Below are 26,929 nucleotides of genomic sequence, written 5' to 3'. Positions count from 1 at the left end.
ATCCCAAGGATGTAGGAGACAAGCTATTCCATGACCAACACCTAAGACACTGGCGAAAAAACTGAGGTACTCCTCCTATGGGAGGGGGTTATATAGGGAGGGGCACTTCCTGTTTGAGATTGCCAGTGTCCATCACCTGAAGGTACTCCATATAACCCACATAGTAATGAATATGCTGCTCTGTGTCCCGTGATGTACGAGAAAGAAATAGAACTTTTTGTCCGGAATGAGTAAAGGTACGTTTGGAGAAGAAAGGGCACAGAATTGAATGAAAAGAATCTCTGTCCAACTGTTAAGCATTAGGGAGGATCAATCATGCTTTGGGGTTGTATTGCAGCCAGTGGCACAGGGAACATTTCACGAGTAGAAGGAAAAATGGATTCAATAAAATGTCAGCAAATTTTGGATGGTAACTTGATGCCATCTGTGAAAAAGCTGAAGTTAAAGAGAGGATGGCTTCTACAAATGGATAATGATCCTAAACACACCTCAAAATCCACGGGGGATTACATCAAGAGGCGTAAACTGAAGGTTTTGCCATGGCCTTCACAATCTCCTGACCTCAACATAATTGAAAATCTATGGATAGACCTTAAAAGAGCAGTGCGTGACAGACAGCCCAGAAATTTTAAAGAACTGGAAGACTTTTGTAAGGAAGAATGGGCAAAGATACCTCAAACAAGAATTGAAAGACTCTTGGCTGGCTACAAAAAGCGTTTACAAGCTGTGATACTTGCCAAAGGGGGCATTACAAGATATTAACTCTGCAGGGTGCCCAAACTTTTGCAGACGACATTTTTTTGTTTTCTGTAATTTTGAAAGTGTAAATGATGGAAATAAAATCTAACTTTTTTTGACATATTATAAGAATGTCTAATCTGTAATTTGATGCCTTTTGGAGATTTTTCCATCTTTCCTTGGCTTTGTTATGCACATTAATACAAGTTTTAACCTGGGGTGCCCAAACTTTCGATCCCCACTGTATCGTCCTTTTACAACCTTTATACTTCTGGAGGAACACTTGAACAAAAATTTCAGGTCCCTGGGACACTAAAAATGTTCATACTTCTAGATTCTAATGCCCCGTACACACGATCAGACATTTGTCCAACCAAATTCACATCAGAATTCCATCAGAGGAAAAGAGAACATCTTCTCTATGTAAACTCAGATGGAATTCATCAGACTTTCCAATGGAATTACTCCGATGGGGAATACACACGGTCGGAATTTCCGATGGAAAAAGTCTGTTAGACTTTTTCCAGCGGAAATTCCGATAGTGTGTACGGCCCATTAGTCATTCTCCATTTCATTATAGATCGTAATTTATACAGCACTACTTATTAAAGTAAACACACATGCAAACAATAAAAGGTGTCAATCTCCCACTGCTCGAGAACTCATTGCAACCTCTGAAGAGACCTTCCTATGATTCCACAGATCACTGGCTAAGAAGGGCGGATTTAAATATATAGAAAATTAACTGACTCTTCAACTAACATTTTCTCTGCTTCCTTTGTTTTGAAAGAAGGTCCCCAACAAAAAAAAATTCCCATGCTGGATTTATATCTTTCTGAGCCAGTGATGAGCTTCAGTCTGCATAATCAGCAGTAACAGTGGGTTAGGGCAAAGTTATGTACAGTACCATGTCTGGTACACCTATGGGCTTTTCCACTGAAATTTGGGAGGGATGCACACTATGGAATCACGAATAGCAGAAAAGACAAGTTAAACATATCATGCATGCAGTTAATAAGCGATCATTTAAAAAAGGTAACAGACGACAATGGGATTACAGAATGACTCTAGACAACAAGTAGAATAAGCTGCCACTTTACCCAAGGCAACATCTTCTCTAGCCTGTTGGTGCTTCTGGGGGACTGCTTTATGTACCACCTCTGGGCATACAGAGGCAAGGGGCATGAAAAGTTTAGTAAAAAGACCAGTGAGGAATTCGGGGAAAGCAGGAAAGGACGCAAGTGGAAGGCAATAAACAGGCCACCAGAACTTACAAAAGTAGGATAAGAATACATGGACTGGGTAGGAAGAACCCCACAGCCTTTCCAAAACAGCTCCCGAGTAAAGCATGAGCTTTGGATATAGCACAAGTTTGATGCAAACCCAACCTTTTCAAGGTTTGCAGTTCGGTGAACTAAAGCAAGTAATTCTTTGGAGCAATGATGCACAGCAAGGGCCCCTGAACCTCCGTCAGCTGGCTTAATGAGGCTTTGTTATGTGCTAGCCCCCGTCAATATAAAAGATCTCTCACATTGGTCTCCTTCCTTCAGGAAGTGCATCCCAAAAAAAAAAAAAAAAAAGGAGCTTAAGACCCCTTTCACACTGGGGCGTTTTTCAGGCACATTTGGGCTAAAAATAGCGCCTGTAAAACGGCTCCCTTGCAGTCTCGGTGTGAAAGCCAGAGTGCTTTTACACTGAGGCGATTGCGCTGGCAGGAAATTAAAAAAACTCCTGCAAGCAGTATCTTTGGAGTGGTGAAGGAGTGGTGTGTACACTGCTCCTCCACCGCTCCTGCTCATTGAAATGAATGGGCAGCGCAGCCAAACAGCCAGCAAAGTGCCGTTTCGGGTGGTTTGAACCCCGCCCCCCCTTTTTTTTATCTACTGTATACACAAATGTTTTACCTTTCATGTCTATTTTAAACAGATTTTTTTTTTCCTTTTTTACAGGATGGGGGTTTACAATCACCTTAAGCTTAAATCGGTTAGGACGATTGATTATCCCAGGTTAAAACTTCTTCTGGGCAATATTAAACTGCTCTATCACCTGCAGTCTCTTAATTTTTGTGGTGGAATCACTTTGTGTCCAATAAATATGGGTCTAAAATTTATATTTAAAATTGACCAGGAGCAGTAATGTTTTAAACTTCTGTGCCATCTGTGACCTACTCATGGCCAAAAAAAATAAAAAAAAGACAGGATTTGCTTCCTATAGAATTAACCACCAAACATATATATATATATATATATAAGTTTTTTTTCAGACAGCCTAAAGAATAAAATGGCGGTTGTTGCAATACTTTATGTCACACCATATTTGCGCAGCGGTTTTACAAACGCAATCTTTTTGGAAAAATACATTTTTTAATAAAAAAAAAAAAAAAGAAAACCGTGAAGTTAGCCCAATTTTTTTTATATTGTGAAATATGTTACGCCAAGTAAATTCATACCCAACATGTCACGCTTCAAAATTGCGCCCGCTCGTGGAATGGTGATGAACTTTGACACTTAAAAATCAAAATTTAGAAAATTAAATTAAATTAAATTAAATGGCAAAAATTTCTACAGGTTACCAGTTTTGAGTTCCAGAAAAAGAATTTTGCTAGAATTATTGCTCTCACTCTTACGATCACTGCGATACCTCACATGTGTGGTTTGAACTTAGTTTACATATGCGGGCACGACTTATGTATGCGTTCGATTCTGCATGCTAGTACGGAGGGACGGGACGATTTACATTTTTTACACTTACACAAATTATTTTTTGGATCACTTTTATTCCTATTACAAGGAATATAAACATACCTTATAATAGAAAAAAAAAAAAACACATGACAGGACCTCAAAAAGACCTCAGATCAGAATAAAAAAAAAAAAAAAAAAAATCCCTTTAAGGCCGTTGGAAGGAAGCAACGTTTGACGTCTCTTCTGTCATCCAATGGCATGGAGTCGAATGGCGGCCATCAATCCCTCACTCGACTTCAGAGGACAGCATTGGATCGTCTGACGCTACTGACGGATCCGGTAAGTGGCGGAGATGACTGGGACGCAGCGGGAGGGGGGTGGGAATTTGCCACAGAGATCAATTTTATCGTAAAGCAGACAGCCCGCCGTTGAAGAAAATACCAGTGTTATAGCAGCCATTTGCTGCCATAACAAGGATATTTAGCATCAAGGTAGTGACGCAAATCCACGGTGGGCAGTTCGGAAATGATTAATGGGGTTTGGCACCAAGTTCTGTGTTTGTGCATTTTAGGCAAGATGTGGCTAGCTCTATGTAAACTGAATACAGACAAAATGAGATTCCATCATGTAAACAATATACAAACATGCATATGGAAGCTAATCAATGTTTTTTTATTACAGGCAAAACTAGCAAACCAATAGGCTTCGTGACAAAAAAAAAAAAAATCATTTGTAATTAAAGTGAATGTAAAGCCAAAACTTTTTTTCACAGTTGTAAAGAATATTTAAGGGTTAGAACTTATTCTTTGTGTCCTTTGATGGAGTCACCCTTAGAATGGGTTATGAAAAACCATTGTCTCCAGTACAGAAACGGAGGAAAAATGTCAAATGTTTGAGTTGTCACCATAATATGAGAGGAAATCTCCCAATTGGAAAACTTGTTCCAGCGACAACTATAAAAGAGGGGGGGGGGGGGGGGGGGGGGGGGAAATGCCACCGTGATCTGGAAATTTCTTCTAACTTTCAGCCATTTCTAAGGCTCTGTTGGAAAACATCCTTTCATTGGAATTTAGATTGAAATATGGAAACAAAATGCTCCTCTAGCGTGCGCCAGATGACGTCCTGTGTGACGAGATGCGTAGGGTAGAGCTGCATGCTAACGTCATTGCATTCTCGCGATCCTTGAAGTGCGGGTGCTTGTATACTATTGAGACATTTTGTTTCCATATTTCCATCTAAAATTCCAATAAGAGGATGTTTGGCAGAGGAGACTACCATAAATGCCCTGTCCTCTAGGGAGACTGTATGGAGTCGTTCCTATTGACCTATAATTGGATGATTTCGGTTCTGAGCCCTTTAGACCTTTCTAGAGATAGAAGGTAATTTACAGTGGGGAAGGGTGCACTTTTTCTACAATAGGTGGTGGTTTTTCACAAGGATGTTATGTACAATCAGTGATGGATACTCAATAAGTTTGTGAACACTCAAGAATTCTCCATCACTCCCGTGGACTTTTATGATGTAATATTTTTAAATAATTTTTTTGGTGCATAATAATTGAATATGATGTATTTTATCAATTTTGAATTGTATGATTTATCACACATGGGGGTTGATTTACTAAAGGCAAATCCACTTTGCCCTACAAGTGCACTTGGATCGGCAGTCATAAATCTGAGGGGAATATCAGAAATGAGGGGAAGCTCTGCTGATTTTATCATTCAATCATGTGCAAGCAAAAATGCTGTTTATTTTCCTTGCGTCCCTCTCAGATCTACAGCGACTGAACTTCCAAATGCACTTTCAGTGCAAAGTGGATTTTCTTTTAGTAAATAAACCCCTGTATCAAATATCTCACAATTGAGTTGCTGCTTTACACATAATTGAATTTCTTTTTGCATTATTTATATTACACAAGCACAGTTTTTGCAGGAATTTTAAATTTCATTATTTTCGTTTGCTTTAATTTTTACAGCCATGGACCTTTTCGGTGGGTTCTCTGCAATTTTAAACTTGGACTCCTTAAAAAAACCTGCATTTTGTTGTCCATGTATCCATTGTCAACTGCATATGTATTCATTTGAAGCAGTTCCTGAACACATGAATACTGGATTTCCTGATCGTGGAAATGTCCTTGTTGATCTCCACCTGATGCTTATTTGTTCTTATGACAGGAGCAGCTAATGATGTATTTATTCTCCCAGTCACGTGGAGACTTACCGCCATGACTAAACATGGTAGGCGGAGTGAAACGCGTCAGTGACGTGACCTGGACCGAGCCACGCTGAGGCTGCTCTCATTACTGTAACTATCGGATATGATTGTGTGTGGCATTTGAGGATACTTCAATTCTCTATATTGAATAGAACACACCAGGACGGGCCCCATCCCAGCCTGCACCCCCAGCGCCACCAGACTTGGGCCATACTGGAACCTGGAGCGGGACACCCCTAATTTTCTGAGTGTAAATATTACATTATTAGAAGAATACTGCTTAAACCATTGCCTAATCTTTAAACAAAATAAAAGCTTTTGGCCTTACATACATTTAGCACTGGAGAATAAAATGTGTTGTAGTCTACAGTAATCAGATGACCCCGAGAAAAACAGCAATGTGGTAGTTCTGGATGAGCAGCTCCATTTTTGCTCTGATATGTTGCTCATGACATCACCCTCTCCCCTTTATGCTTGAAAATGAGGTTACAGAGTGAAAAAGGAGAAGCTTGCTGGTTGCTAGGAGCACCTCAGACAGTTATCAGTTCAGAAACTTTTACTCATCGGGCTTTAAACATATATGGAACATACACACCATGAGATATCCTGATAGAAACATGCAAATACCTTAAATATAAGAGCTAGCTGACAGTCCTTTACACATAAAGAAGACAAGCAGAAGAGGAACAATTAGAACATTCATATTATAATTATCATGCTATCATAAATTATAAAGCTGCAATAGATTACCACTCATGATCTGAGGATGACTAAGTATCTAGCAATAGTACCTGTAGTACTGATGATATGATCTGCATGGAATTTAAATGTTCTCTTTAGAATTCAATTGGATGGACAAGTGATTTGATAGACTTTTAGGGGGTCCACAATAACACTAATCTACAATCAAAACTAAGTCTTGTACATGAATGATACATTTTACACCAGTGGCAGCCCATGCATTGAGGGTGCATGGGAGGGAGGGGGTGTATTTTTTTGAAGCACCTGATTATAGCCAGAGGCTCTAATAGGCTTCAGAAAAAGAGTGGGCTCGGGGCGCAGAGAGTGTGCCCTAAACCCACCCAATTGTGTGACCATAGCAAATGAATATTTGCTATTTTCACACCATAGTGCCTCCCTGCCAATCAGGAGGCAGGTCAGTAAGACCTGTTTCCCGATTGGCTAAAGTGCCTATTGGATGCCCAGCGCTTTGGCAGAAGTGGGACAGAGAGGAGGAAGCTGACTGGAGAGGAGACAGAGGAGAAGAGGACACCCAGTAAGCGCCAGGCCTCCTGTGCGGGGGATCTTTGCTTTAATTGTGCTGCGACCCACCTGTGCTGGGGGGGGGGGGGGTTTCTGCTGTGACCTGCAGCGAAAGGTGGTTCTACAAAGTACTGACTCAGGGAGCTAAATACAAATGCACACCACACTTTTCCCATATTTATTTGTAAAAAGTTGAAAACCATTTATCATTTTCCTTCCACTTCACAATTATATGCCACCCCTGTGTTGGTCTATCACATAAAATACATTTTATATATCGGATGGTTCATTTCAAAATTCCACATTAACAAAGCCTCAACACTGGCAGAATATGCTGTGCTGTCTATAGCTAACCCACAATTCTCTGGAAAACCCATGTCATGTAACAAAGTGTTTATTTGTGTAAACAAAGATTTATACGTATTTCGGTAAAAAAAAAAAAAAAAAGGATTGATATGAAACCGTTTTAAAACCTGTTACATACACCTGCAAGACAAAAGCATAAGTGTGACGTGCATTTGTATTTAGCTCCCTGAGTCAGTACTATGCATTGCATACTAGAACATTTTGAAAAACTTACCTTAGACCGAACCCCCCGAAATGGTGCTCGGTCACCGCTGGGGGGGGGCGACACGTTCCCTCTGCGTTTCTTCAAGGTTTGCGGGGCTCCGGCGCTGAGTGACCGGAGCCACAATGACGTCACTCCCTCCGTTCCAGCAAGGAGCTCTGAAATTTCGGGACAATACGCTGGACCTTCAGAGCGCATGCGCCACTGGCCTCAGCGGCTGCATACAGGGTGAATGTCTCCTAAACCATGCAGGTTTAGGAGATATTCATTTTACCTACAGGTAAGCCTTTTTATAGTCTTATTATAGGCTTACCTGTGGGTAAAAATCACCAAGTGAGGTATACAACCACTTTAACTAAAAAATAAAATAAATTGAACACCATTATAAATTTTCAACTTTACTTATGGCTGTATGTCGGTGGTACTTATGGTTGTACAATGTTTAAGCACAGTATTGTAGCGTCATCCGAGTTAACCGTTTAACAGATTGGCATCTTAAGGCCCCTTTCACACTTGTACGACTCATCCCACGATTTGGGACTGTAAAGTAGCATGACAAGTCGTTCCCCATAGTTTCCAATGACAACCATTCATATTAGTACAACTTCAAGTCTATCAGACCTCAAAGAAGTCCCTGCACTACTTGATATACAAGTGATGTCTTGATATAAGAGTAGCATCATGTCACAACTGAGTATAAAAAAGAAGAGAGGAGCCTCTAAGTGTAGTAATATGGTTACTGTATTTATTGGCTATAACACTCACTTTTTTACCCTGAAAAAGAGGGTAAACTGTGCCTGCGTGTTATACGCAGGGGGGCGTGGAACGTTTTTTTCCTGAAACTTCCCTCTTAAAGTTAGGGTGCGTGTTATACGCCTGTGCGTGTTATACGCCGATAAATGCGGTACATTAAATGAAGGTACAACATTTACTAACTTATTGTTACACTTAGAGGTGCCTCTCTTCTCTTTTATACCCTGTAAAAAAAGCTTTGATATACAAGTGCTTTGGATTACAAGCATGTTTCTGGAACGAATTATGCTCACAAACCAAAGTTTTACTGTAAATCTTTTACCTTCCAAAACAGAATGCTGCAGTGACGACACAAGTGCAGTGTATCTCCATATTCTTCCCTTTTTGGATAGAACTTTTGGAGTCTGAAGAACATCTGTTTCCAGTCAACGACACCTTTTTCTGTCAAGATCAAGTGCTGGTGAAACTAGAAAAAAGGGACAAAATTTAAAAGTAAACATATGTATCGCTTTAAAAAGAAAACTGCATACATCTACCACAAGTAATATTGACATGTAAATGACAGCAACTTGGCTAACAATAAAAAGGACAGTATCATCTAAAATAACTTGATAGCTTCAAAAAGTTAATATTTAATTACCCCATCCAAAACTGCACCACATTGGGGTGATATTACCAAAAAACTCAAGCTGCTGTGCATTGTAACCATTCAGCTTCTATCTTTCATTTTCAAAGCTTATCCGAAGATAGAAGTTGTTATTATGCACAGCCTCTCCAGATTCTGTCTGCTCCAGTTTTTATAACTTTCCCTCATCGTGTCTCAGTTTGTGAGATGCATAGTGACTGCTGAACCAGAATGATTGTATTGTAAACAAACCCATGTGAACACCATGATCAGAGGTAGTGGAAATTTAGGGTCGTTAACTACAGCGCAGTCTCAGCATCATACAGAGGAATGTTTATTTACAGATTGCATTCTGAAAGTGGATTAAAAGTGAAAGCTAGAACAGCACAGGATAAGATTTCTATTATTTAGCAAAATGTTTACCATTTTCTCCGTAAAGTGATACTTGCACAGTGTTTTCCAGAGATGACGGTCTTCACTTAGAACATGCAAAGTTTGACCCAGTTGGCCAAGATTGATGATGTCCCAGGCATCTGAAAACCTATGGAATATGTTGTTTTGCATGTGCAATGGCATATCGCAGAATTTAAGGCTATTGCCAAGTTTCTGGGGAAGAAAGCAAAACAGCAAGTCATTAGAAACCAAACATCTATAACAGATTCCTTCATCATAAAGAGAAATTCCAACAATGAGGCCATACCGGATTGATCTGCAGATTCATCAGTTGCTCCTGCCAGGAGAGGATAGCCTCCAAGCGACAAATCCAGATATTGATATTTCCAACCAATATAAATCTTTCCAGCAGCATGCACAGCGTAGAGCTCAGGTCATGAAGAAGATCTCGTATTAAACGTGGATTGTACTGATCTTCTACCACTGAAAGAAATTAAGAAAAAAAAAATTTAAAACTTGACCATGACTGACAGGTTTACATAAAGTATTGAAAGCATAAACAAGCAAGCTGCTGTTTTTCCCCATATTGGGTGGAGTTGGCAAGTTTCTATTTCCCACCAGGTCTATTGTCTATACAGGCTTCTCTGCCCTGCATGCAGCATCAGTAATAGAAACTATAAAAATGGTACGATGTATGTAGAATTTGTTTCATCTCTGTATATCACCTGAGGTCACTTCACTGGATATATGCAAGTATGTACAAACACCATTTCTCCTGCCTTAAAAATATACCTAAATTTACAAATAAAAACCACAATTCCACCCAAAAATTTGAAAAATCACACAGATTTCTGATGCCAAAGGATGACCCACTGAAACTGCTTACTATTCAGCATGACAGGCAGCATTTGTGCTCTTCAGTGCCCTGTACTCAGAGCCTGCAACTCACTCAGGACACATGTGCCATGCCTGGCATCCTGCATGAATCTTCAGCTTATTTCTGTGTGCCCTGGGAGATCTAAACTCTAGAGAAAACGGTCTCTCTAGCCCTGTCCCCCTAAACCTCAGATTGGTGACCAAACATGATGGATGGCCTCATCTGCTATCTAGCATGATACAAAGACAGTACCAGTACACCAACATGGTGCCCATCCAAATTTACACAATGGAGAGCCCCAGATTTTACGATAAGTGCAGCACAGGGGAAAGTTTAACAGCTTTTAAGAAGCCACAGGTTTAAATATTTGGTCAAGTATGTTAACATAATGTACTCTTATTGAAAATGAATCAACACCAATTCTTGTATATGATAATAATGTGCATATTACCTTTTTGGACAATTTTTTCCAAAATATTGAAATAATTCTTCTGTGCGGCACCACTCAGTGATGTAAGCTGAGACTTTGCTATCAGCTGGAGCAGCTGTGGAGGGGGGAGAAGGATATAAAAAGAGACAGACGATCATTTACCCATTTATAGAGAAAAGTAAAACTGAAAGGACATGCCCATCTCCTAAGCTTGGAAACCGAATATACAACATTCTATATAGTTGTAACTCCTCATACACTAGCTCTGGCAGATCATAATGCTTCACAAACTATTTCACTCACCAATTCTACAATCATGATAAAATTACCCAGTGGAAAAAAAAAAAAAAAAAAAAAACCTGTCCATATTTTGCCCCCATGGATATCTAACATATTAGGTTTTTCAGGTCACTTCCCAGAATCACAGCTGATATAAGGCTAGGTTCACATCCATGCAGGTTGTGGTTGATGCGTTTATTTTTCTGGCACATTTGTGGACACGTTTTAAATGTGTTTGACGCATTTTGCGGTTTTTCGTTTGGCTAACAGGAAAGTATGACAATACTGTTGGAGTGTGACTTTCATGTGACTTTACACTCCCTGACACTCAAGTAGCATCATAGTTACATCAAAGTGTTGCAGGAACCTTTATGTGTCCAAAGTCGCATGTTAAGGTTACAGTTAAGGGCTAGGGTTAAATGATAGGGTTAGTCATTTTTAGGGTTAGCATTTGTGACAGGAAGTCAGGTAAATCTGTGGGTGTTGTCACAGACAAGACATACATTTCTGCCTTAGACAATACACCAATTGTTATTAGGCGTCGGCTGCAAATGTAGCCAGAAATGGTCTAAGGGCGTTGGAAGACTTCAGCTGTTCAGAATGAGGCAATTAAGGCCTCTATAAGTAGTCCAGAGGATTACCATGGATTTGCGGCATCCTGAGTCTTTGTGAGTAAGGAGACTGAAAGTCTTCTGAAAAGGTGAGGAGAGGATTGATTTTTCTGTGTGATAAAAATCAAAAAATACTATTGCTTTTCTGCTGTATGACCAGCACTGTCTGCCCAGCACTAGGCTGAGCCAGACTCCATAGATAGGTTCCTGTGTGGAAGGTAGACGCCCAAAGTGGCCAAGGTTTATTTTAGGTTTGATTTTGTTTATGCTGTTTGGATGCTTGCACTTGTTTCCAGCAAGATGAAAGAATAAACCAAAATCTTTGTTTTCAACCATCTTCGACTGCCTGTCTGTATAAATTCAATGTCTCACACACCCCGCTACCGAGCTAACCCTTTACACATTCTAGATCTATAGGAAACCATGTTAAATGAACTGTAGTGTGTTTCTGCAAAATGCACTAACAAACGCATTGGTGTGAACCAAGGGTAAGTGTGCATCCTAAAATCAGCTTAAAAAAAGGTGTGCCTGACCAAGACTTGGTCTAGAGCTCTTTCTTTCAGCTCCCATAACTCACCAACCCTGAAGCCCTCCACATTGTACTTTTAGATGCAACACATGTGGACTATTTAAGCAGTACTGCCATCAGGTACTTGTCTACAAATAGTATTCCCTGTCCTGGCTCTGCTGGAGTACACTGTTGTCTGCCATCATCTCCATTATGCGAGTCAGTCTTCTCTTGCCCTTTCCTCTCAGGCCTCGTACACACGACAGAGTTTCTCGGCAGAATTCGGCGAGAAACTCGGTCAGAGCCTGATTCTGCCGAGAAACGGTCGTCTGTACACTTTCGGCCCGTTGGAGCCGCCGAGGAACTCGTCGAGAAAATAGAGAACATGTTCTCTATTTTCTCGTTGTTTTATGGGAGCTCTCGGCCCGCCGAGCTCCTCGGCGGCTTCAGGGCTGAACTCGACGAGGAACTCGACGTGTTTGGCACGTCGAGTTCCTCGGCCGTGTGTACGAGGCCTCAGACGTGTCCACTAAAGGAGACGCTAACAGGAATTATGATAAGATGGTGCAGAAGATCAGATCCGTGTGCACGATGACAATGAAAATGCCCCAGAGCAGGGTCTCTACACCCTCAAATCAAGGGGTGCCTATAGAGGTGGCCTGCATATCTCATTTGGAGGTCTCCTTGAGTCTCTCCACGAGACATGCCAAAAACTTACCCGACTGCGAGAAGAACATGCTAGACTGAGCTTATATGTCTCCAAGGTGGGTATTTCACCAAAAATAGCTTTACAACATGCATAGTATCAATCAACTTCACATTAAGGAGCTTCCTACCATTACTTTCTTCAAGGTATTTTACAAGCCTTTCTGTGAAATTCTTACATTGTATCAATAACTTAAAAATAGTCTTTATAGAATTGCAAAGCATCAGAGCCTGTCAGTTTTTTTTCGCTTGAGCAATTGAAATTTTTATTTTTTGAACGACAGATCATCCCTTTGACTTTATATGCCTTTTACAAGCAGTGCATACAACCACATTTCCAAGAATTTGGGAACAGGGGCTGTGTTTTTTTTTTTTTGCCACCTCTGGTTAATGGAGCGCAATGACATGCGCAGTTCACGATGATTACAGCCTCTGAATGCAGGCCAGTCTGTCATCCCATCCTAATGTGGGTTTGACACCCCCTGGCTTTAACCATAGCATATACAGTGTATAAAGGGGATTTTGATGACAACCCCAGAGGACCAGGGTGTGTTGGACAGTGGGGAAGCTGCTGACGGCTTTGCAGAACAGGTGTTATAAAGACTGGATGTATAGAAACTCTCATGCCAATTATGTGTAGTTTACAGGGCTACAATTCAGGAGGGCTGGATTGATTCAATAACCCCCAGACATAGTCTAGGCATACACACAGATAAGTGAAGATAGAGTTGAGCTTTAATAAAAACAGACAACACTGCTTGGAACTCCCCTTCCAATCCTACATGGAAGTGAAACACATGCTACCCACCCTTCTACCAGAACCAATTTAACTAGAGGACAAAAAGGAAAAGAAGTTAAAATGTTGTTCATCTTTGACAAATCATCAGCATGTTCATTAATAAAATATAGAGAAATAAAACACTTACTCTGACAACATAATTACATTTTCGGATATCCTGAATTGCACTTGAAAAGTCTAAACGATTAAATGCTTCACCCAAGGTGCAATAGCCATGTCTCTGTTACAGAAACAAGTAAATTAGTCAGATTTTATGTATGTTGTAACAGTATGCAGCAAATGACAATCCCTTATTTCCATGGTCAACGGAGGCAAACACTGGATTTGTATACTGCTCTCTAAAATGGGATTGAGAAAATGTATTAGTTTTTTTTTTGAAGGATTCATTTATAATTCATTGTCCTCCAATATGATCACAGACAAGCTCCTTGGTCTAATGTCCAATAAAAAGATTCCCTTAGCATACTGCTTCAATGAACCGCAGTTTGTGTAATCACACAGATTTTCATATCTATTTCACAACACAGAAGTCTGGCAGCCACAAACACGAATCCTGGAGACAGGGGAAGATGTGATTTGTAGTTAAGGTTGCTTACCCCTGTTATACACTAATGCCGCGTACACACGACCGTTTTTCATGTCATGGAAAAAAATTAAAATTTTCTCGACGCGATTCCTCTCAAGCCTGCTTTGCATACACACGATCGTGAAAAAAAAATGCTTGAGCAAAGTGCGGTGACATACAACACATACGGCTGCACTATAAAGGGGAAGTTCCATTCGAATGGCGCCACCCTTTGGGCTGATTATGCAAATTTCACTTCTCATAACTTTCTTTTGAGCATGTGCGTCCCCCCCCCCCCCCCCCCCCGTCGTTCAAGCCTACACACGGCCTTTTTTCACGACGAGAAAAACGATGACGTGAAAAACAACGAGAAAAAAAATAGAGCAGGTTCTAAATTTTTAAATGGACATTTTTCGCGTCGAGAAAAATGCTCTGGAGCCTACACACGATCGTTTTTCACGACCAATTTAAAAAATTGCATTTTTTAAATTGGTCGTGAAGGGCAACAAAACTAATAAAGGGACTGGAGGATATTAGTTATGAAGAAAGTTTGCAAGCACTGAACTTATTCTCTGTGGGGGAGAGACACTTGAGAGGGGATAGGATTTCAATGTACAAATACCGTACTGGAGACCCCACAATAGGGATAAAACTATACTAGAAATAAAAAAAAATATATGTTTAACCTTAAACTATGTAGAGGGTGTAGAGGGTTCTTTACTGTAAGAGCAGCAAGGATGTGGAATTCCCTTCCGCAGGAAGTGGTTTCAGCGGGGGGAATTGATAGATTTAAAAAACAATTAGATATATACCTGAACAACCACAACATACAGGGATATACAATGTAATACTGACATATAATCACACAACCTCACCAAGTATGTAGTAATCAGGAACAGCGATCTCTGTGTTGTCCCAGTGAGCCCATCCCCCACAGTTAGAACACACTCAGGCAACACAGTTAACCCTTTGAGCGCCCCGTAGTTTTATCCCCTTTCCTGCCAGTGTCATTTATACATTGATCAGTGCATTTTGTTTAGCACTGATCATTGTATTGGTGTCACTGGTCCCCAAAAAGTGTCACTTATGCCTCGTACACACGGCCGGACTTTCCGAGAAAAAAAGTCAAACTGGTTTTTTTTCTTGGAAAGTCAGGCCGTGTGTAGCCTCCATCGGACTTTTTTTTTGTTGGAAGTCCGACCGTGTGTACAAGGCATTAAGTTCAGATTTGTCCGCCGCAATGTCGTAGTCCTGCAAAGAAACTATGAAGAAGTCCATGAATCTATCTCCTATTTTGTAGACGCTATTACTTTTGCGCAAACCAATCATCAATAAGCTATTATTGGGATTTTTTTTTTTTTAACCTAAGAACATAAGTAGTGGCACCAAATAATAAACATGTTAGGTATTAAAACATTTTATCTTTTGGTGCCAGCTGCTCACCTTATCGCTACAGAGATTTCTTTTGGCTGGAGCAGAATATACTTACTTCTCGTGTACTCCCTTTCTGAACATAAATCCATTTATCACGATAAAAATCTGAAGAAAGAAAAAGAAAAAAACTGCACTAGAAAAACGGGAAACACAAAAACCTCGAATAATTCAGTTTTCAAACAAAATTCACATTTACAATATGGCTTTGAAAACAATGTAGGGACTTAAAGGGCAACTCCAGTTTTGTGGGGAAAAAAATTATAAATCACTGTACTGTATAAACTACATTCGGATTGCTTCTGTGTAGTGTAAAAATCGCAGTTTCATTTGTGGCAGAAAGTACGGCTAGGGTTGTACTTCTACTGGCTGCCAAAGAGGAGGGAGGAGACGGAAGCTGCCGAGCAGGGAAAAGGGGAAGCTGCCCGTGATGCCCGCCAGAGGAGAGAAGGGGGAAGCCGCCCGTGATGCCCGCCAGAGGAGAGAAGGGGGAAGCCGCCCGTGATGCCCGCCAGAGGAGAGAAGGGGGAAGCCGCCCCTGATGCCCGCCAGAGGAGAGAAGGGGGAAGCCGCCCCTGATGCCTGCCAGAGGAGAGAAGGGGGAAGCCGCCCGTGATACCCGCCAGAGGAGAGAAGGGGGAAGCGGCACGTGATGACCGCCAGAGGAGCGAAGGGGGAAGCCGCCCGTGATGCTCGCCAGAGAAGAGAAAGCCACCCGTGATGCCCGCCGGAGGAGAGAAAGCAAAGCCGCCCATGATGCCCGCTGGAGGAGAGAAGGCAAAGCCGCCCGTGATGCCCACCATAGATAGGGTAAGTGCTCCAGCTGTGGGTGCACCATTTGCCACCCCCCAAAAAAATTACCACCAGCCTCCACACTGACTTCCAGCGATGTGGGTATGAAATAGTGTTGTTTACCCTTCCTTTGTGCTCCCCTTGTCCCAGTTTACAGAGTATGAGGCATGCTGTGAATGAACAAGACCTGGGACTCTCAGAGTGAAGTATTCCTGTAGTTTATCTGCTCCTCCCCTTGTCAATTCACAGAACACCTTGGATTCCTAGAACAGTATACAGGGCATTCTGTGAATGAACAAAGAGAGAGGAAAGGGAGATTAAACAGGATCCCTTTACTTTATAAGAGCCGCTGGTCTCATAGCTGTGGAGGAAGTAATGCACTAACACCAGGGGTCAAGTCCCGGGGAAAAAAGTGTGGGAACTCCCACCCAAGATCCACTCCCCGACCAAAAAAAAAAAAGATACGCTCATATGCATAATTACTAAACCGCAAGTTCTTTCTAAATCCCGCGATAACTCGCGGCAGGCCTCCACAATATCTCCTGGGAATAATGACAAAAGCTCCCAGGAGACATTGCAGCATCGAGGAAGTGACGGAATACGGCACACTAACCGATGAATCCATATACAGGAAGCGGCCAGTAACATAAAGGATTACTAAGGTTCGCCTGCCCCTGACAGTGACTAGAGCTGGGCATCGCCGCTTAGTGAAGGATTGGCTTGGGCGGCTCGGCTGCTCTAGTCCTGCAAAGGGAACTGCGTTCCTGCTGTGAAAAAAGTGCAGGGACGCCGTTCCCGCAGGACTTGAGCCCTAACTAACACGCATGAATAAAACAGATTTTACGCTACACAGCAGTGATCCAGACATAGGATAAGTTTTCATAGACAAATCTATCTATATATATATATATATATATCACAAAACCCTTCTGGCTGGAGCTCTGCTTAAGGCCCCTTTCACACTGGGCTGATCAGTAATGATCCGCCCATGAACCTCCGCTTGCTCAGCGGGGTTCGCTCCATTGATCACCGCTGAGCTGGCGGATGACAGGGACCGCCCTGTCTTTTCTCCGCTCTCCCCTATGGGGGGGATCGGATGAACACGGACTGTGTGTCCGTGTTTATCCGATCCACAGACGGAAGGAAAAAAGCAGGATTTTTATAACAGCTTACCTGTAAAATCCTTTTCTTGGAGTACATCACGGGACACAGAGTCTTAATCATTACTATCTGGGTTATATTCCACCATCAGGTGCTGGACACTGGTGTAATCAATTAGAACAGGAAGTTCCCTCCCTATATAACCCCTCCCATACTGGGAGCACCTCAGTTTTTGTCCCAAGCAATAAGTGTCCCAATATCCCCAAACAAGAGGGGTGGGGACTCTGTGTCCCGTGATGTACTCCAAGAAAAGGATTTTACAGGTAAGCTGTTATAAAAATCCTATTTTCTTTATCGTACATCACGGGACACAGAGTCTTAATCATTACTATCTGGGATGTCCTAAAGCAATGCTTACTGAGGGGAGGGAGACACCAACAATGCAGACTGCCATCAGACACGAGGAATTCTAATGCTGCCTGCCGCATATTGTGCCAACAAAAAAAGGCTGCATCCTCCTGCCGTCTTATGTTCACTTGATAGGATTTAGTGAACGTAAGCACAAACGACCAAGTTGCAGGTCTGGCAAATCTGAGTCATAAAGGCTTGGTAATGCACCCCGCATGAAGTGCTTACTATCCTGGTAGGGTGTACCCCAAAAAGAAACAGGGGGAAGCCCTCTCTATAAACCAAAAGCCTGAATAATAACCTGATGAATCAACATTTGACAATAGTTGATTTAGACGCTGCCTGCCCCTTGCTGGGGCCTCCTGGTAGCGCACCAACATCAGTCTTCCGTATCCGAGCAGCCGCTTCAGATAGGTCTTGACCTCTCTTACTATAACGAGAGAGCGCATAGCCATTTTAATAGCCGATCTGAACACTGCCCGCCCCATCTAGGGGCTTTCTGGCAACAAAACGTTAGGTTTCTATATCTGAAGCCTTCAGATAGATCTTTAACTGCTCTTATCTTTATTAAGAGAAAGCAATAACCTCTCCTTACGCGGATCAAGGTCCTGAAAAAAAGGAAAAGGAAGGCAAGAATATCTTAATTCAAGTGAACACTGGATCCTTCTAGCCAATAAGGTTGGGTGAGTATTTAACATCACCCTTCTTGTACAAATAATTAAGTATGGCTCTATACAAAGAAAGTTGCCAATACTCTCTTGCGGAGGCAGCCGCAACCAAGAACACCAATTCCCTCTTTAGAAGGATAAAGGGAAATATTTATGGTGCATCAGCCCAAGGTGCTGACTCTGTAAGCCAGCATACTGGATCCAATCCTCCGAGCACAAGGGCGCCTTAACTGGCGGACTTATACCTGTCACCCCTTGTATAACGGCCCAGATCAAGAGTGTGCCGAGATCGGACCCTTGATGGAACTTAAGGCCAGCTCCATCTCTTTTCCAATGTAGAAAGGTAAGAATTTTACCTAGGACCTACTACCAAGGATTCCACCCCTTGGTTTCACACCAGGAATATGGGCCTTCCATATCCTAGGATATCTGGTCCTGGAGGCCAGCTGTCCTGTATGAATCAAGGTAACTGCCGCTGATTCTGTACGCCCCGATCCTCAAGAATGCAGGCTATAACAGCCAGACCATTAATACACATGTATGCAAGACAGGATGTAACCCTGCAAAGCAGGCCTGGACAAGCTGTAAGGGACCCTGGGTCCTCTACGATCAGTTCTGCTGTCCCTGCGCAGTAAGGTTGTATGGGCTATGCTCGAGCAATTAAGCCAGCTTCCGTTCTCTTCTGATGTAGCATGGAAGCCACGAAGGTTGCGGCCCTGGGGGGAGATAACACATAAACCAGCGACAACTGGGCCCCCAGGGTCAATAAAAAATCTGTCCCGCATGCGGGTGGATCCTTTGGCCTTGACACAAAGTTGTTCAACCTCTTGTTGAACCTGGACGTCAACACCCTTTATGTGCAGGGTAACGTTTCTGTGACATTTGGTCAGAAAAAAGTCGGGGTGTAGAGGCCAATCTCCCGGACCCGATTGTTGATGGCTCCAGCGAATTGCCTGCCAATCTAGCATTCCATGAAATGACAATTGACAATAGGCAAGGCACAAGCTCTTCTCTGGTAACCAAAGTAAACCACTAGAGAGGCATAGTCAGATTGTATTCAGACAGAGCAACCTTGTAACCTAAACGTTCAGGTCCTTAAGCCGGATGCTCCATCCGTAGCTCTAGAAAGCTAGCAGATAAGGCTCCCTAGGAGCTTGACCACCTTCCCTGTGCCGTGGTCTCTTCCAGGCCTGGATTCTATCCCTAGAGGCCAGTCCTCGCAACCTGCTCCCAGGTAATGGGTATGAAGGATATTCCCTTCTGCCAATCATTCAGTTAAGAACCCTAAACTGAAATTCCAGCATATCCCTGGGACAAGACTCCTAGGATAATGCTAAGTTAGGATCCACTCGTTCCAGTCCGACAGAGCAAAGTTTATATTAGCCTTGAATAAAACTGAGCATAGGGAACTGTGTTTGAATAAAGACAGCATATTCCCTCTAGACTGGGATCCCAACCCAGGAGTTCCAGATAATTAATCATGCTGGACTCCCCTAGGCCCAGCCATGCTACTGACTGATCTGTCAGCACGGGTTTGCCTCGGAATGACATTACTGCTAAACTCTGGGCCTTTAGCCCTGCTAGAGGCGGGCCCTAGCAGCCTTGTAAATAAACACACATGCAAATAGCTCCCCCTATGTGCATGTGGCAACCTTTAAAGCCATATGCCTCTATGGAAGCGTGTGTTCATAGAAGCGTGAGTTCATAAGAATATGTTTTCCGCAAACACACAAAAAAGGGGGCGTGCTGTATACACGCATACATATAGCATGTGAGCTATGAACAAGCATCCTGCAAGCAAGTATGCGCCTATGTAAGGCCAAGGAATCCTGTATAATTAAGGAAACCTAATTATAATGCCTCCTAAGTCAAACTCTAGGCAAACATGCATTCTTATGCGATTCAGCAAATTTTCATGCGATCCAACATCTATGCATCTTAAGCACTCCTGTGCGGACAAGTACCCTTGTGGGACCAAGGATTCTTGTATGATCGAGCACCACTGTGCGATCCAGCAATTTTTTTTTTTTTTTTGCAATTAAGCCTTTTAATGCGATTTTTGGCATTTTTGCGGACACAACCTCTCTGTGTGACCAAATATGCCTGAGTAATCCAGGACTCGGGTGATCAGATAACCATGTGTGAACCCGCATCTTTATGCACTCCAGCATCTTTATGCGATTTCAGACCTTTTTGTGGAAAAAGGCCTCTCTGTGTGACCAAATATCCTTGGGTAATCAAGGATTGTGGTTTGTCAGGTAAACCTGTGTGATTCCGCATTTCTATGCACTCCAGCATCTTTATGCGATTTTAGGCATTCCTGTGGAAACACGCCTCTCTGTGTGACCAAATACCCTTGGGTAATCAAGGATTCGGGTTATCAGGTAACCATGTGTGATCCCGCATCTTTATGCGATTTCAGGCACTCCTGTATAAAACAAGCCTCTCCGTACGACCAAATATCCTTGGATAATCAAGGACTCGGGTTATCAGATAACCATGTGTGATGTCGCATCCTTAAGCATTTCCATGCGATTTTAGACATGCCTATGGAAACAAGTCTCTCTGTGTGACCTAAATAACCTTGGGTAATCAAGGACCTGGTTTATCAGGTAACCATGTGTGCTCCCGCATCTTTAGTGAAATTAAGCATCTTTATGCGATTTTAGGCATTCCTGTGGAAACAAGCCTCTCTGTGTGACCTAAATAACCTTGGGTAATCAAGGACCTGGGTTATCAAGTAACCATGTGAGATCCCGCATCTTTATGCACTTAAGCATTTTTATGCGATTTTAGGCACTTTGCTGTGATTAAACACCTTATGTGAACATATAAAATCATACGAACAAAATAACATGTCTCTTTATGTGATCAACAATAAAACATGCTTTGTTACCGGTTTTTACCCCACATGCATTTTGAACATTCCAAACTCATGTACTTCATGCAAACATGTGGACTGTAAAGAGGCAGTTATACTCTGCAGATGTGCGTCTCCGCAAACCTGCAACGTTAGCCATGTGCACAGCAGCAAATGTGCACCCCCCCTGTTGTGCATTCGGTTAGCCTGAAGCCAACACCAGGATGAGGACTTTAAAGAGACAGAGGCTCTGCCGTCTAGGCTAAGTGAAGATATATGCAGCTTGGATCTCTGAAAAGACTGCAGCTGCAACCAGAGCTTTTGGGGCTTCTGATAGTTTTCTCCTCATTAACACCTGTTATCTGTTCACTGACAGTGAACCTTCATCCTCAGGTCTTTCAATCCCTTGTTTGAGGATTTAGAGCAGGGAAAGGGACACACCCTGTTTTCTGCTTGGGAGGCTGCTGTGAATATAGCAGTTAACCTCTTATAGACCTATACATGCAATGCAACAAAACATATGCAGAGTGCTGCAATGTTGGGGGAGGCTCACGCCTGACAGGGCTGATAGCTAATTATGTGAGCTATCTTAAGTCTCTACAGGGGAGGATAGTATCATGCAAGCATGATAAAAAGGGCCACCAGATTTAGGTGGTGATACCCCTTCCTACCCCTGAACCCTCTTTTACGGGGAGACAAAAGAGTCCTAAGCAAAAAGCAGAGGAACTTTAACCTTGGTGCATCAACAGCTGAACTTAGTCTAGCAAATAATGCTTGCTAACACAGCTAGATGCCGAGTAGGTGTCTTAAATGAATCTGTATCCAATTTCCACAAGGTGCTTACGTGCTCAAGCTACCGTGTCCCCCTGGCTTCTCTGACGTCTGGGCCTTTTGAAGGGGCCGCCCTGCGTCTGCACCATGAGCCGGCGCACGTGCGCCAGCGGCAACCACATCGTCCCCCCGCCTTCAAAGCGCGCCCCTCTCACGCACGCGCGCGTAGGGGAATGGTGGAGGCGGGGGGAGAGGGAGATCCCCCAAGGAGCCGTAGAGACTACGAGGGACCCCCCCCATCGTGGCAGAGCATGAAGCAAGCGGAGGCAGTAAGCCGCACCCTAGATCAGCTAACCTTGAGCTTCCGTTTCTGGAAAGCATGGCAAGCGAAACACCCGGCATGTCCTCTTAGGGCCCTTCGTGGAAAACAGATAAGACATACTCATGTAGGGGTACCAACCTCCTGAATGGGAGATCTATGGGTATTACAGCCATCCTGTCTCAACAGACATAGTGGTTTCTTTGCCAAGGCACACATGCATTATAGGCAAGACCCAATAGCCCCTTCAGCGGAGGACTAGGACCCACTAGGGGAGGTATATGGGTGCCAGAGCCATCCTGTCTCAAAAGACTTTGTGGTTAAGTTGCCCATGCATAGAAGCATAAAATAGGCGATACCCATAATCCCCAATGGAGAACCCACTGTCGGACCAAGTCCCGTAGGTACCTCCGCTTACCTTTCCACGCTGCAGGGTATTGCAAAGCAAGAGGCCCAGCCTTCACCCCTCAACGCAGGCTTCGTCTCAGACCTTCAGGGACTGGGGTCCATAGCAGATCACCTCTCCCCTGGACTTATATAGCACCCTGGCAACAGAAAAAATATTTGGTCTTTGACATCGACCAATGTACTGGAACCCAGGGTCCAGCTCTCAGAGAGAAGCATTATAGGCAAAACCTTGTTCTTCGCACCGAGGCCCGGGTACTGTCCACTTTGGCTATGAAGCACCTTGGACGGATCCGGATTTTATGGAGGCTTTTTACATCCAGCATGGATCCCTCCAGTGGAGCTCCTCAGAGCACATGTTAATTCGTGACCAACACCTTAGACACTGGTGAAAAAACTGAGGTGCTCCCAGTATGGGAGGGGTTATATAGGGAGGGAACTTCCTGTTCTAATTGATTACACCAGTGTCCAGCACCTGATGGTTGAATATAACCCAGATAGTAATGATTAAGACTCTGTGTCCCGTGATGTACGATAAAGAAATAGGGTTTTCCTCCGTCTGCAGAATCGGAGGAATGCAGAGGTGGGCGAGATCGGGTGTCAGGGGATATTCATCCGCTGACATCCGCGCTCTCATAGGGACCAATGTATGTCCCTTTTTCATCCGTACACGGATGGATGAAAAAGCTGACATACGGTCCACCCGTGTGAAAGGGGCCTAACTGTAATCAGAGTCATCAACCTGTTTGTGCTGGGGGTGGGGGAATTTATAAATATCAGGAATAAATAAAACAGAAATACAAATCCCCTGGCAGATAAAACAGCTCATAAAACACTTACACTGTGTCTTTGCAACGTTGTTAAATTCCTCCTTTTCTGATTTGTTAGTGGAGAATGCACAATTTTCAGCTGTGTAAGGTTCTTGATCATCTAGATTTAATCTGAGGAAAAAAATAAGCATAATAAATGAAATCTTATACATCAGTGTAGCTTTTGTAAATCAGAAAACATACTTTCATTTAAATAAGTCCAATAAAGTGGATGTAACCCCCTCACATATATCCAGTGAGGTGAACAGCCTTAGATGATATGCAGAGATGAAACAAATCTCCCTACATAAGTTGTATTTGTTTATCTGCAGTCTTCTGCTCTTAAACACCCCTTCAAATGGGCAGAAAAGGTGTTAAAATCTTTATCTGTCGGGAGCACAGAGGAGGGGGCAGAGAGCCTGCAGTTACAATGTGTGAGAGCTGATTGGAGAAAAGGGACACACCCCCTGCACACAGCAGAAGAACCCTGTTCTGAATAGACAAGCTCCATTTTGAGCTCTCACCCCGCCCCCTTCCCTCCCATCTCATGTGTGGTGAAATACTTCTCAGAAGTGACTCATGCTGATAACAGAGGGACAAAAGAGAAATTACACTTGGACCCCTTTCACACTGTAGGTGCTTTAGCGCTAAAAAATGTAGTAATTTTCTCTATGGGGTGGATTTACTAAAGGCAAATAGTCTGCACTGCTGCACTACAGTTGTGCTAGGTCTGAGGGCAAGCACTGCTGATTTCTATCATCCAATCATGTGTAAGATGAGCAAAAGCTGTTTTTTTTTTTTTTTTTACTTTCCTTGCATGTTTCCTTCAGATCTAGAACAACTGCACTTGCAGTGCACAGACCATTTGCCTTATGATGCACTCACATGCTGTGGTTGCAGTTTGTAGCGCCATGGCTGATCGACCCCCCTAAGTCCATGTATTTTTTCACCTAGCTGCTACCTATTCATTAAAATGGACAGGGAACTTCTTGTTCTAGGTCACACACTATTCAAATCCATGCCTTGTCATTTCCTCGAAAAACACATCTCTGTTAATTGCTCTGCATCAGATCTAACTACTATTTAGCTCTCACCTGCATCAGTGCTAGACAGAGATCCGGGGACTGTGGGAGATCTCCTTTTTTTTCCCACAGGAAGTGTCAGTTCTTAAACTGTAGACAGAGGTCATTGATTAACCTATGCAGTGCCATGCCCCATGTTTGAATGAAAACAGGAACTTCCGAGACTGGAATGTGAAGATTTAGGGCTAGTTTACACTTGCTTCAAGACAAGGCTTCCGACACGCTTTGTTAAAGCTCTCTGAATGCCAATCAAAGCTCCTGTCACTAAATAAAAAGGCTAGCTTATGCCGCGTACACACGATCATTTTTCGGCATGAAAAAAACGTTGTTTTAAAAAAATGTCATTTAAAATGATCGTGTGTGGGCTACACATAATTTTTTCGGGTTCTGAAAAACTACAAAATTTTCTTTCGAACATGTTGCATTTTTAAACAACGTTTTAAACAATGTCGTTTTTCAGGTCGTAAAAAATGATTGTGTGTGGGCTAAAACAACGTTAAAAACCCGCGCATGCTCAGAAGCAAGTTATGATACGTTAGCGCTCGTTCTGGTAAAACTACCATTCGTAATGGAGTAAGCACATTCATCACGCTGTAACAGACAGAAAAGCGCGAATCGTCTTTTACTAACACGGAATCAGCTAAAGCACCCCCAAGGGTGGCGTCATCCGCATGGAACGTTCCCTTTATAGTGTTGTATGTCACCGCGCTTTGCTAGAGAATTTGTTTTAAACGATGGTGTGTAGGCAACGTCATTTTAATGATGAAGTTGGAAAAACTTTGTTTTTTCTACATGCTGAAAAATGATCGTGTGTACGCAGCATAACAGTTTACACCGCTTTGGCTTGGTGCTTCGGTGAAGCTACATAGGGTATAATTTTGAAGCAAAGTCAAAGCAAAGCAAAAGCAGGTGTAAACAAGACTGTAAGCTAACTATTCTATTTAGTGATTGCAAAACAAAAGGACAAATTATTCTGGACAGCCGCACACCGAATAAAAATTGCCTTTATTGTAAAATCCAAAACAGTACTACATGTCACAGCACACCGGTAAAGCTGATGAGCTTCACACTGTATAAGGCCGCGTAGACACACGGTCGGACAAAACCGATGAGAATGGACCGAGGTTCAGTTTCATCGGTCCAAACCGACCGTGTGTATAGCCCATCGGTCTGTTTTCCTTTGGTCCAAAATTTTAAAACATGCTTCAAAATCGAACCGATTGCCCGCTGTCCGATCGGTCCAAACCGATGGTTAGTACAGAAAGCATTGGTTCAAAACCCGCGCATGCTCAGAATCAAGTCGACGCATGCTTGGAAGCATTGAACTTCGTTTTATTCAGCACGTCGTGTGTTTGACGTCACCGCGTTCTGACCCGATCGGTTTTTGGAACGATGGTGTGTACGCACATCAGACCATCAGGCCACTTTATCGGTGAACCGATGGAAATGGCCCGTCGGACCATTCTCATTGGTTTGGAACGACCGTGTGTACGCAGCCTTAGTGTTTAGTCATAGCTTTGCTCATCTATGCATTGCCTGCACCCGTGGTTCTGGGAGAAGTAAACACCTCGAAGATTCCCACACCTGAGCGTTTTTTTCTCCTTTGCTCATTTTATTTAGTTGGAAAAAAGGTGGAAATAAGGTCCGTCTAGTTGAGCCACCCTCACTGCGCGTAGCTGGAGAATAAATGTGAACTATAGTGATATTAGTAAAATAAATGAATAAATTAATAAATATACATGAGCTGCTGCTATAAAAATATAAATTCAAAAATTGTTAATATGCAAATACAGTGCTACCTAATGTGAAAAAGGTACCAAATGTGATATTAAACAGCGCTCAAAATACGTGAAAAATAATAGAACAACATATATACTATTGGTACAGTGACACAGTGAAAAATGTGTGAATAATCCACCCTCTGAGTGAGATAATATATAAGTGTCCAAAATGTGTGCAAAAATTGCACCAAAAATAACAGGTTGGCAAAAAAAGTCCATAAACTTACTAAGTGAACATAAATAAAGTTCATAAATGGAAAACAGAAGAAATTCCTTCACGATCTTCAGTGAGTGCTTTCACCACACCATAGTAACTACGTGCTTCTACCACCAGAAATGCAAACCCACCACAACAAATGGCCTGACATTCTCGTGTTTAGGCACACAGGCTTTTTAACTGACCCACTCAGTTTAATTGATGGAGCTCCTTCTTTGTAGAGTGGAGCATTCAGTTAAATGGATGGAGATCCGATGCAAACAGAAAACTCCA

General features: G+C 42.6%; 1 protein-coding gene across 3 annotated transcripts in view; it reads right to left on the bottom strand.

Moving 5' to 3' along the window:
- The window catches only part of FBXO25 (F-box protein 25), a 50,567-nt gene that overhangs the window by 12,447 nt on the left and 11,191 nt on the right, over positions 1-26,929 (bottom strand). For 2 of the 3 annotated variants that reach the window (XM_040348682.1, XM_040348681.1), the window contains exons 3-10: positions 23,608-23,708; positions 15,502-15,551; positions 13,575-13,667; positions 10,567-10,660; positions 9,546-9,721; positions 9,269-9,451; positions 8,543-8,686; positions 6,264-6,290 (exon numbers count right to left, since the gene is read on the bottom strand). In XM_040348682.1, coding sequence (XP_040204616.1) covers positions 6,264-6,290; positions 8,543-8,686; positions 9,269-9,451; positions 9,546-9,721; positions 10,567-10,660; positions 13,575-13,667; positions 15,502-15,551; positions 23,608-23,708 — 868 coding nt within the window. The remainder of the gene's footprint in view (positions 1-6,263; positions 6,291-8,542; positions 8,687-9,268; positions 9,452-9,545; positions 9,722-10,566; positions 10,661-13,574; positions 13,668-15,501; positions 15,552-23,607; positions 23,709-26,929) is intronic. The other variant, XM_040348683.1, reaches the window with a different exon arrangement.

This window comes from Rana temporaria, chromosome 4, assembly GCF_905171775.1.
Source record: "Rana temporaria chromosome 4, aRanTem1.1, whole genome shotgun sequence".
NCBI classification, from domain to species: Eukaryota; Metazoa; Chordata; class Amphibia; order Anura; family Ranidae; genus Rana; species Rana temporaria.
Note: the sequence above shows the minus strand (reverse complement) of the source record. Positions and strands in the feature narration are given on the sequence as shown.